Source organism: Sorex araneus, chromosome X, assembly GCF_027595985.1.
Source record: "Sorex araneus isolate mSorAra2 chromosome X, mSorAra2.pri, whole genome shotgun sequence".
NCBI classification, from domain to species: Eukaryota; Metazoa; Chordata; class Mammalia; order Eulipotyphla; family Soricidae; genus Sorex; species Sorex araneus.
Genome location: NC_073313.1, coordinates 306,104,202 through 306,116,047, shown reverse-complemented (window position 1 = coordinate 306,116,047; position 11,846 = coordinate 306,104,202). Strand labels below are relative to the sequence as shown.

The 11,846-nt window shown below is 47.3% G+C and overlaps 2 gene segments (V, D, J or C); both read left to right on the top strand.

Annotated features, from left to right (window-relative positions):
• The first annotated feature begins 1,898 nt into the window (after positions 1-1,898).
• LOC101547931 (immunoglobulin kappa variable 1-9-like) lies at positions 1,899-2,377 on the top strand. The segment is given in 2 exon segments: positions 1,899-1,947; positions 2,058-2,377. Coding segments are annotated over 2 exon segments (369 nt in total).
• Positions 2,378-11,368: 8,991 nt separating this feature from the next.
• On the top strand, positions 11,369-11,846 carry LOC101537087 (immunoglobulin kappa variable 1D-13-like). The segment is given in 2 exon segments: positions 11,369-11,417; positions 11,527-11,846. Coding segments are annotated over 2 exon segments (369 nt in total).

Genomic DNA, 11,846 nt, shown 5'->3' with positions numbered 1-11,846 from the left:
GAGAGACAGGAGAAGACGGGAACGAGGGACAGTGTGAGACTAGTACTGGGGACTCAGAGAGACTGTAACAGGCGTGTGGGGAGAATGGAATAAAAGGCAACTAATCAGCATCAAGCTTGGTCCTCGTTCTTCCTCTGCCTGCCCATCACCAATAGCCGTCCTGATCCAGTCCATACACAGCAACTCGAGAGCACTTAACGCAGGCAGTGAGAGAGAGCTGCTCAGAGAGTCCGCAAACACATATCCTTCTGCATGCGTATTTTTAACAGGATCCCGGATGCTGACTCACACAGCATGGATCTCGATCCCAGCCCAGAATGATAGTTCTCCCTGTGTGGTTCTATCTTCACTCCATACTGACTGCCCCCCAACTTGTTTTACCCTGCACCCCATAGAGGCGTTTGCCTACTGTCTTTGAATCCCATAAACTGTGAGGAAGTTTCATTTGCTCTCCTGTATTGTTATCACCTCCATCTTCTTAAGACATTGGGTCTTATATCTGGTATCTGAGAGCCTCTGTGTCTCTGGAGCAACATGAGTTTAAAGCAAGGGACACAACTGTGATGGGACAGAGGAAATTCAGTCAGAACTCAATCAAGTTTAACTGTCTCAGCCACTGTACCCCAAGAGGGGATGACCCTCACCCAAAGGGGAAAAACTTTTTTCAAGCAGAAAAACACAGGTATGCAGAAACCCGTGAGTGAGATCTTCAATCCTTCTTTAATCGGGACTCAGCCTCCTCCCCCCAACTCCCCAGTTCTCCAGTAGCTTGGTAATCACACTCATAAACTGCCCCTGGCACCATATAATCTCATCAATGGCCAAGACTCAGAGATTATAAACTAAAACTCCCAGAAAAGAATGATGCAAAATTTCCTGGAGGCAGTCATGCAACCTCTTACACTCTATCTCACTTACTTATCAAAAGTAGCACGGATTTCTTTGGTTTTAATGTACTTGCTTGTATTCTCTTATCTTCGGGTTAAATTGCTCCAGAATGAAATTCAACAACTTTCACATACTTCCCTTTTATTGTTGTGGGAAGGTGCTCACTGGTGGGATTGGTTTTCAAATATTATCTGAAATAAAATATTGTGAACTACTTCTATATGAGAATAAATTATATATTTAAAAAATTGTTAAGTAGCAATTTCTCACAGAAAATAACACCAGCCATTGGTGATGCAGACTGACAACTCAGGAGACATGAGCTGGGGTCCACATTTGACCCCAGGACCTACATGGCCCAGAGCACCTGCAGATAAAAGCCTGACAGTTCCCAACACTGCAGCACCATAAAAGCTTTTCCTCCATAGGCCCCAGCATTGAACTGCTCATCGCAGATGACTGAGTTATTTTTGAAGTGATTGTCAGGTTCTCTGAGTACTGAAAGAGAGTTCCCCAACCTACAAAAAGAAAATTAAAATATAAAATTTGAAACCCTTCAAAATGCAGTCATATATATTGGTATTCCAGATCAAAAAGAAAATCTCTTTGTCTCAAGTATATCCACAGATATGATTTAAAGGAGTCTGTACAATTCCTGAGAGTATCTGCATGGCTGTGGTCGAATAGAGCCTGTCCCTGGGGCAGAGGTAGCAAGAAACCATGTCCCTAATGTCAGGAGACCAGGGACCCGCCCTCTTGTGCTCACACTGGGGCCCTCCTGGGGCCTGGGGAGGAGCATGTTCTCTGTGGGCAAAGTTCTGTTTCCCCTCAGGGGTCCACACCCCTGACTTCCCTGCAGCTGGGCTGGTCCCGACACACACCCTCCCCCCTCTGCCTGCCCAGCCTGCCCAGCCCCCTCTCATTTGCAAGTCCTCAGAGCTCATGCCTGGACACTCAATAATAGCCTGTGTCACCCTGCAGGGTCAGTCTCTGTCACACCCAGAGTGGACATGAGGGCCCCTGTGCAGCTCCTCAGCTTCCTGCTACTCTGGCTCCCGGGTAAGGAGGGAAATGAGGGTTGACGTGGATTTGGACTGCCTGGCTTTTAGGGGAAATTTTATAACTGATGATTAATGATAATGATGTCTACTTATATTTTTGTATCTCAGGTGCCAGATGTGATATCCAGATGACCCAGACTCCATATATGTCTGCATCTCTGGAAGACAAAGTCACCATCACCTGCAAGGCCAGTGAGAACATTAACAGTTATTTAGCCTGGTATCAGCAGAAACCAGGGAAAGCTCCCAGGCTCCTCATCTCTGGTGCAACCAATTTAGGACCAGACGTCCCTCCCCGGTTCAGTGGCAGTGGATCTGGGACAGATTTCACTCTCACCATCAGCAGCTTCAAGCCTGAGGATGCTGCCACTTATTACTGTGAACAGTATAGTAATCTACCTCCCACAGTGATACATGCCTGTACATAAACCCCCAGAGATCAGCTGTGTGAGTCTGGGCTGGCCCAGCTGCTCCTGGTGCCTCCACTGCTGAAGGTGTATCAGATGCAGCAGGCTGTGACATGAGAGAAATCTCTGGAACAAGTAGAATGAACATTTTTATCTCCATTATTTCCCCCTCTCATGCCAGCAGCAATGTCGTGACAATAGATATGCTGATTTTATTTCTTGAAATTGTTTCCCTCAAATATAGAGGCAATAGGTCAAACAGAGTTCATAGAATAACAATCACTTTAGATGGTCAGGAAACCGTTTTTTTAATAGATATTTTAAAGTCATAAAATTTTCCCACATCCAAGTGCAATGTCTTCTTACTGACACATTCTCAAATGGCCAATAAGAACCTTCTGATGTGGACTGAGGGAAAAACTGCATCTTGCCAGTGGTCCGTACCTGCAGGGCTTTGGGAGATACAAAGTTGTGCTCCCTTAATTGGGGATATTTGAGACTAAACTGCCACTGGGGGGGGTGAATAACTTTAATGACAGAAACAATGATGTTTTACACTTAATACCCTTGAATGTGAAATACAGCTTAAACCCCATTACACACAATGAAGGTTTGGAGGAAATACAGGCAACCAAGAGATATATAAAAGAAGTAAATTTTATCATTGTGTACGAAGCTCAAAGTCTTGCATTTTTGTCCTGATGAGAAAATACTCAAAGTCACTATGACTGAGCTTCCATGTGTGCCCAGACTCTAAAAATTCTCAGTGAATGTAAATGGGTGAAAAAATTCAGTCTTGAGGATAGACCTCATCAGTCATATCCATAGGCTGATGGCTTCTGAGGCTGATTCACTGATGCAGCAGCTGTGGGTGTCAGAGTGAGTCTGGAGAGTTCTGGGTCTTAAAAACACAGAGACAGTAACTGAGCCAGTGTCCCATGGTCAGTAGGGACAGGTTCCCCGCATGGTCAGTTCTGGAAAGAGGCATGGAGCTGGATTGACAAGTCTACCTCAGGAGTCAGGAGCCCTCTGCTCCCCAACACACCCCCACTGCTCACCTGGCATCTCGCCTGCAGCTTCCTCTTCCTTCCTGAAGATTTTTCTGAAATTAAATCCATGACATGTGAGGATGAATGAAACTAGCACTCAACTCCTGGTGACAAGAATCCCCCCTGAATTCCTGGCTCCCTGTTAATGGTTACTTCACAGTGAATTGAACATGTATTATTAAGAGAAATCATTATTTGCTTTGTGCTTACAGAGTGGCCTTGTGTTGTGTATTACAGCATGTGTTTCAAAGACTGATGTTAAAAGTCTCTTCTGAATCCCTAGGACCAGCATCTAAAATCATTTTAGCTGCGGTATCAGAAAACAGCCACTAGATGGAGACAGACCTCAGAACTGACCATGCAGGGAGCCTGGGTCTTAAAAGCACTGGGACAGTAGCTGAGCTGGTGTCCCATTGTCAATAGGGACAGGGGGTCCTGTGGGAATGATGGGACATGTATGGAAGTAGATGTCAGAGGCTGAGTTTTATGCAAATTATCGTGTTGTTGCAGTGTGAGCAGAAGTCCAGTATAACCTGTCCGCTGGAAACATTGGTGGAGTTACCCTTTATCAACATCTCCCCAATTTATGTTGTGACATTATTTCATCATGAATGTAACAAGGAAGATAAACCATCACTTACTGAAAAGTAATGTCACAGGAGGGAGTATAACAAGAGAGTATAGAGACACCAGGGAACCCCCCTCTGTCCCCACAGGCACCCACCCAGAGAAGCCTGTGAGGACAAGGGGAGAGAGGGGCTCCTGCTGACAGAAGGAGGGTCTCACAGGATGTGACCTTGATTTTCACTCCACACCCCCCTGGTGTGTGAGAATCCCGTGTGTGTGGTGTGAGCCCCCAGCATGTGTGTTCCTGTGAAGGAGTCTGAGCTGATGCTTCACCCCCCTGGACCCCCAGAGCAGGGCTGCCTCAGGGGCACCTCAGGTTAGAGTGTGTGTTTGTGTTGGGTTGGGGGAGAACTCTCCTGCCTGAGTCAGGTGTGAGGCCTCAAATGGCTCTGGAGGTTCTGTCAGGAGCTGTGTAGAAAGTGAGGGTCCCTGTGCTTCCACTCTGCTTACACCGGGGGAGGCCCGAGTCAAAGGCTGATCATTGGGAGTAATAATCACTCTAGGGCTCCCCTGGAACTTTCTGCGCTCCCTTCCATGTATTTCTGGCCTGTCCAGGACTCTGGATTCCACAGAAATAGAAAGACACCAGCTGGGCCAGCAGTCATGGAGGAGAGTCCTCAGACATCATGAAGCTTGAATTAAATGATGTAGAGGGTCCATGGGGCTTTCAATTTTTGCTGGGTGCATTCCCAGTGCATTCTATTGAATGAAGAAACAGTGATTGAATAAAGGTAGTATGGAGGGGGTGGGGAAATCATCACTAGAGTCTACACTGACTCATCTCACCCAGCACTCTACCCTCACCAGCTCATTGAAATATTAGCCCCTGTCAGAGCCTAGATTTCAGGTTGGGCACTTCCTCATGCCCACTTTGATGCTCTTCTCTTAAACCTGCAAGTCATTTCTCTGTGGGTTGTACTCTAACTTTACTTGATCTCAATGCATGCACCAGGGCTTTCTGAGAGCTGACCAACATTAGAAGAGATGTGTGGAAAGATAGGACAGTGGGTAGGGTGTTTGGCTTGCATGGGGCCAACCCAGTTTCAATCCTTGGCATTCCATAGAGTACCCCCCACCTCCACCAACAAGTCTTGCCAGAGGTGATTCTAGAGTATAGTTCTAGGAATAATCCCTGGAAACCATTACATGAGGTCCAAAAACAAAACAAAAGAAAAAGAAGAAGAGATGTGTGATATAGGATGTGAGCTGAAGGAGCACGGTGCATTCAAAGGGGATCCTGTGGTGGCAACTCATCTCATCTATCCCTTCTGGACTCAATTACATCTGGTCAGCTCAGAAGGGAATATTTCAGGGAAAGAGGGACTGAAAACTATGGAAGACTGTCAATAGTTTTAGGAGTACATGTCAGTGGTTTGGAGAAGGTAGAGAGCTTTTCTAAAAAGGAAGAAAAAACACCACAATCAGAGGCTGAGGTGGAAGTGGTGATACAGTTTCTGAGGAATGCATGTCAGCACAGGCTTCCTATCACGGTCCCAAACATTTTCTGCTGTTAACATACAAGTTTTTCAGTGATGGTAGTGATGACATTTCAAAAGCCAAAAATACCACCATATCAGAGCTAAATAGAAGATTTCATGCCCTCAAGTTGGTCCGAAGATGTGAAATTGAAGGAATGTACTATTCCTGAGGGGGTCTGTGTGGCTGTGGTCTGACAGAGACTGTCTCCGGGCAAGAGGGAGCAAGAAGCCATGTCCTGACCCTGAGGCACAGAAGACCCGCCCTTCTGTGCTCACACTGGGGCCCTCCTGGGGCCCGGGGAGGAGCATGATCTCTGTGGGCAAAGTTCTTCTTCCCCAAAGCAACCTGCAGCCCTGACTTCGCTGCAGCTGGGCTAATCCCCACACACAACCTCCCCCCTCTGCCTGCCCCTTTAAGAGCCTGCAATATACCATTAGGCTATGCTAACATGTGACAGGGACAAATGGAGACGTTACTGGCACCCACCCGAGCAAGTTCAATGAGCAAGTCAATGAACAACGGGACGACAGTGCTACAGTGATTTATGCATAAATCAAATCAATCATAGCAAAAAAATAAACCATAACCAGGAATGCAGGTGAGTCGATGAGCTGGAGCACATGTTTTTCATGTCTGAGGCCCTGGATTAGATTTGTGATGCCAACACATTAAACAGTGCTATTGGGCACTAATGGTTGGAATGTCACACTGGTGTCTAAAGCAGCCATGAGGACAGACCTCACCAGTCACATCCATAGGCTGATGGCTTCCAAGGCTGATTCACTGGTGCAGCAGCTGTGGGTGTCAGAGTGAGTCTGGAGAGGTCTGGAAGGAGGCATGGAGCTGGATTGACAAGTCTACCTCAGGAGTCAGGAGCCCTCTGCTCCCCAACACACCCCCACTGCTCACCTGGCATTTCACCTGCAGCTTCCTCTTCCTTCCTGAAGATTTTTCTGAAATCAGATCCATGATATGTGAGGATGAAAGAATCTAGCACTTAGCTCCTGGTGACACATATCCCTCCTGAATTCCTGGTCCCCACTTCATGGTTACTTCATGCTAGTTGAGATTTTTATTATAAAGAGAAATAATTTTTTTGGTTTCTGCTTAGAGAATGGCCTGTGTTATATATAACAGCATGTGTTTCAAAGACTGATGTAAAAAGTCTCTAGAAATCCTAGGACCAGCATCTGAAATCATTTTAGCTGCTGTACTGGAAAACAGCCACTAGATGGAGACAGACCCCATAACTGATCGTGCAGGGAGCCTGCATCTAAAATGGACTGGGACAGACAGTAGCTGAGCTAGTATCCCATGTCAGCAGGGACAGTGTGTCCTGTGGGTATGATGGGAAATGTATGGAAGTAGCTGTCAGAAGCTGAGGTTTAAGCAAATTATCATGTTGTTACAGTGTGAGCAGAAGTCCAGTATAACCTATGTGCTGGAAACATAAGTGGAGTTACTCCTTATCCACATCTCCCCAATTTATGCTGTGACATAATTTCATCATGACTGTAGACAGGGTAGATAAACCATCACCTATTGTAAAGTAAGGTCACAAGAGGGAGGATACCAAGAGAGTATAAAGAGACACCAGGGAATCCTTTCTCTCCCCACAGGCACCCACCTAGAAGAAGCCTGTGAGGACAAGAAGCCTGAGAGGGAGAGAGGGGCTTTGGGAGACAGGAGTCAGGGTAAGTGACTTGGAGGGACCTTGACCTTCTTCTCCAGCCTCCCAGAGTGGAAGAATCCAATGTGTGTGTTGTGAGCCCCCAGCCAGCTTGTTCCTGTGAGGTTGCCTGAGCTGATGCTTCATCTCGGCACCCTCTGAGCAGGGTTTACCTCAGGGGCACATCACGGTAGTGGGGGGAGAAGGGGAGAGTGGGGGGAGGGCTTCGATATTTTCTTCATCTTCACCACCGGCTTTTCTGCTTGCTGAGAAAAAGAGCCTTCGTATTCATCCTTGGCTTATGGGCTAAAAGACCAACATGGCCTTTGAGAGAAAACTGTTGAAAGTTTCATTTTCTGATCAGAAAGTGGATCAGGATTCACCAGCCAGGAATCAGAAACTCATGAATAAATCTTGAAAGAAATCAAAAAGTGTAGAGATTCTTCTGGACCCTTCGTAAGGCTGAGTCATAAGGGGCCGCCTGGAGGAGGGTGGGTGAACCCCAGCCGCCAAAACCCTGCACATTCCACAGTGGCTGCCATGCTCCCTGCAGGAGCCACTGCTCTAATGAGCCTCATCCAAACACTTAATCTGTTGAAAATCTCAGATATGCGGGTTTTGTGACTGAACTTTAGGCTTTCACAGAGTCAGGGTGGGCTACCGCCCCATCTCCCTGTGCTTCTGGAGATTTCAGAGGTCACGCAAGTGACCCAAATCTGCCACCCAGTTAAACATTTAACTGCAACTCTCACCCCATTACAAATTTTTGACTTCCTGAAGCGACATCTCAACACCACAACACTGATAACCCAGGAGTAGCACACCAGTGATGTAATATCGACGAAAACCAATCTCAATGAACAAAATGTAAACACAGACGGTTAACTTGTCACAATGTCATAGTGATCTCTTATACAAGGGCTTAATGGCTTCTTGGTGAGATACAAAAGTCATCACAACTTTCATCTAAGAAAACTTTTTAGATCGTCATTTTTAGCAAATTATTTAAAACAAGCAACATAAAATGAATTACTGAGGATGTTCTATGGGGTCAAACTGAAGGGGTGCTTGGGATAATGGAGGAGGGATGGTGCAATGATGGTGAAAAAGGTGTTAGTATACAGAATATCTGTAACAAATCATCATAAACAACTTTGCAAACCACAGTTTTTATATAAAGTATAAGTGGAACACATCAGACTGAATGAACTAATTTCTAAGTATTAATATAGGGATGATCCTGTTTGCTTTTCCAGTAAAATGTCAGTCGGGACACTGTGTGACGCCCTTCCAGCATCCTTGAGTGCTTTCTGGGAAAGGGTCCCTGTCACCTTCAGGGCCACAAAAAATGTTAGTGGCATCTCATCCTGATGTAAGCCCAGTTAGGGGAGAAAGTACAGGGCTTGCATTTTATGCCTCAATCCACCCAGGTGATCCCTGGCACCAGAGTTTCCCCGAGAATATATGGAAGTCTCTGAGTACCACCTGGATGACCTTAGTAGGCCCAGGCATCGGCGGGGCGTGTGCCCTGGTGGTCTCCAGCACCATAGCCCCTCAAAAATGCAAATCATCAACTATTACACTGACCTGGTTGGCTCATCTGGCCAAAACTGCCTAGAAGGACAAAATGCTTCTTCAGCATTGGTGAGCTGAAAGTGCACCACACCCACACACACAAATCAAATAATCAGAATAAAGTCATAATTTTATCCCTGACTATAGTTGCTTACAATCTATCCTGCTTCTAGGAATGGGACAGTGAGTGCAGACACAAGACTCTCACCTGCACCAGGACAGTGCTCCTGGTGACAGATATCCTACTTGTAGCACTTGTAGCAATATCCTTCCCCCAGATGCTCCTATTCTGGGACCTCTGTGGTCTTGGGGTCTCTGATAGCAACGTGACAGGGGAGCAGCTCTGAAATCTCACTCTTGTCCTCCGATCCCTTCCACCCTTCCTACACATTCCTGCTGCATTCATCTGCCTCCATGATGGAGCCCGAAGTGTGTGTGGATTCTCTGAATTTCTGTTCTGAACCAAGACCCCAGATTATCCTGTGTCACACTATGGTGGGATGGGAAACAGTCAGGGAGGCTGCAAAGGGCCGCACACCGTCCTCACTGACATCTTAGTGTACATGCAGACAGGACAACCCCTACATTAATACCTGGAAATCAGTTCATTCAGTCTACAGAGTTGGGGCCCAGGTTTCTCTTACATCCAGTCCACTATTGACCCCAGTTCTTGGTAAATGTGGTGCAGGGAGCAGTAAATAGGGATTGGTAGGAAGCCCCGTCCGGAGGGCAGATGAGGCCCACTGGGAGCAAGATCCTGCTGCATGAAGGACAATGGCAGCAAGGAGGGGAGATCTCTCCTGCTCAGTCAAATGTGAGGCAGCAAATGGCCATGGAGGGTCCTGTCCTGGGCCCTGCAGAAGGGGAGCCCCGGGAGCTGTTCCTGTCTGACAGAAGAACTCAGGGAGGCCCCAGTCACAGGCTGATCACTGGAGAGGAAACTGTCTCCTCTAGACTCCATGGTCACTGTAGGGCTCCCCTGGGGCCTACCACTTCCTGGGAAACATTCCAGACCCTTTGCAGGATGCTCAGTACTTCGGCATGTCTATGTCCTTCTGGGCTAGTGGTTCATGGGGGTCTGGTTTGGTGTGTCGGGGGCTGAATTCAGTGATAGGGAGACCAATGAACTATGCAGAGAGAGCTGGGATTGCAGTTCCAGGGACAGCCCCTACAGTGAAAGAACAGTGATGTTGATGAGGTGGTGGGATGGCACCCTTAGAAACCCGGATGCTGACTCAGGAAGCACAGCTCTCTGCAGCCCCAAGGGATACCTCTTGTGTGGTTGTATCTTCACGCCATACTGACTGCCCACCCCTTGTGCACCCAGTATCCCATAGAGATTTTTGTCTGCTGTCTGTGAATTCCATAAACTGTGAGTATGTTCTCATTTGTTCTCCTGTGCTGTTATCACCTCAGTCTTCTCAAGACACTGAGTCTTTCATCTGGTCTCTGACAGCTTCCTTGTTCTAGGGGCAATGAGAGATTTGGGATGAGACAGGGGATATTGACTGAGGAGCCAATCAAATTGGATTGTCTCAGCCACCCCATCTGAACATATTAACAGAAGGTCAGCTGAGGAGTAGAGGAAAGGAAGATAGGAGGAGAATTCAAGGAGGGCAAGGAATTATCTGTTCTGTGTCATGAAATCAAGCTGGAAAGGAAATAATTTTTTGAAGACGAGGAGGGCTGAAGTGGAAGTAGTGGGATAGTATCTCAGGTGAAGAAGTTTGGAGGGATGAGCAGGACAATGGGTTGAACTATTTGGTATTCTCTTGCTTCAGAAAAATTTTTGAATTAAGACTCCCAATTTTGTACAAACCTTTTCATTCCTTGCATTTCTGTCTGCTAATAAGAACAATTTCTCAGACAAAATAACACCAGAAATTTGAAAGGAGACTGACACCTCTGCAGACATTACCTGGGGTCCACATGTGAGCCCGGGACCCACATGGCCCAGAGCACCTGCAGATAATCGCCTGACAGTGGCCGCCACTGCAGCACCACAATGGCCTTGTGTCCATAGGGCCCAGCATGAACTGCTCAACCCTGGGTGGCTGCCTAATGTTCAGAGTGACTGTCAGGTTCTCTGAGCCCTGAAAGAGTCCCACCCCCCAACCACACACACACAAAAAAAAATTAAAAACATAAAATTTTAAGCTTTTCCCAAATGCAGTAAAATATATTAGTGTTCCAGGTCAAAATGTAAGCTCTTTGTGTCAAGTATATCCACAGCTGTGAATTAAAGGAGTCTGTACTATTCCTGAGAGGGTCTGTGTGGCTGTGGTCTGACAGAGCCAGTCCCTGGAGCAGAGCGAGCAAGAAGCCATGTCCTGACTCTCAGGAGACCACATGACCTGCCCTTCTGTGCTCACACTGGGGCCCTCCTGGGGCCCGGGGAGGAGCATGTTCTCTGTGGGCAAAGTTCTGCTTCCCCACAGGGACCCACACCCCTGACATCTCTGCAGCTGGGCTGGTCCCCACACACACCTCCCCCTCTGCCTGCCCAGCCTGCCAGCCCCCTCTCATTTGCAAGTCCTCAGAGCTCATGCCTGGACACTCAATAATAGTCTGTGTCACCCTGGAGGGTCAGTCTCTCTCACACCCAGAGTGGACATGAGGGCCCCTGTGCAGCTCCTCAGCTTCCTGCTGCTCTGGCTCCCGGGTATGGAGGGAAATGTGGGTTTCCATGAATGTGGACTGCCTGGCTCTTCAGGGAAATTGTCTAACTTATGATTCATGATAAAGATATCTACTTATCTTTTTTATCTCAGGTGCCAGGTGTGATATCCAGATGGTCCAGCCTTCATCCGTGCCTGCATCTCTGGGAGAGAAAGTCACCATCACCTGCAAGGCCAGTCAGAGCGTTTACGACGGTTTAGCCTGGTATCAGCAGAAACCGGGGAAAGCGCCCAGGCTCCTGATCAAGTATGCAACCAATTTAGGACCTGATGTTCCTTCCCGGTTCAGTGGCAGTGGATATGGGACAGATTTCACTCTCACCATCAGCAGCCTGGAGCCTGAAGATGCTGCCACTTACTACTGTCAGCAGCATTATAGTTACCCTCCCACAGTGATACACAACAGAACATAA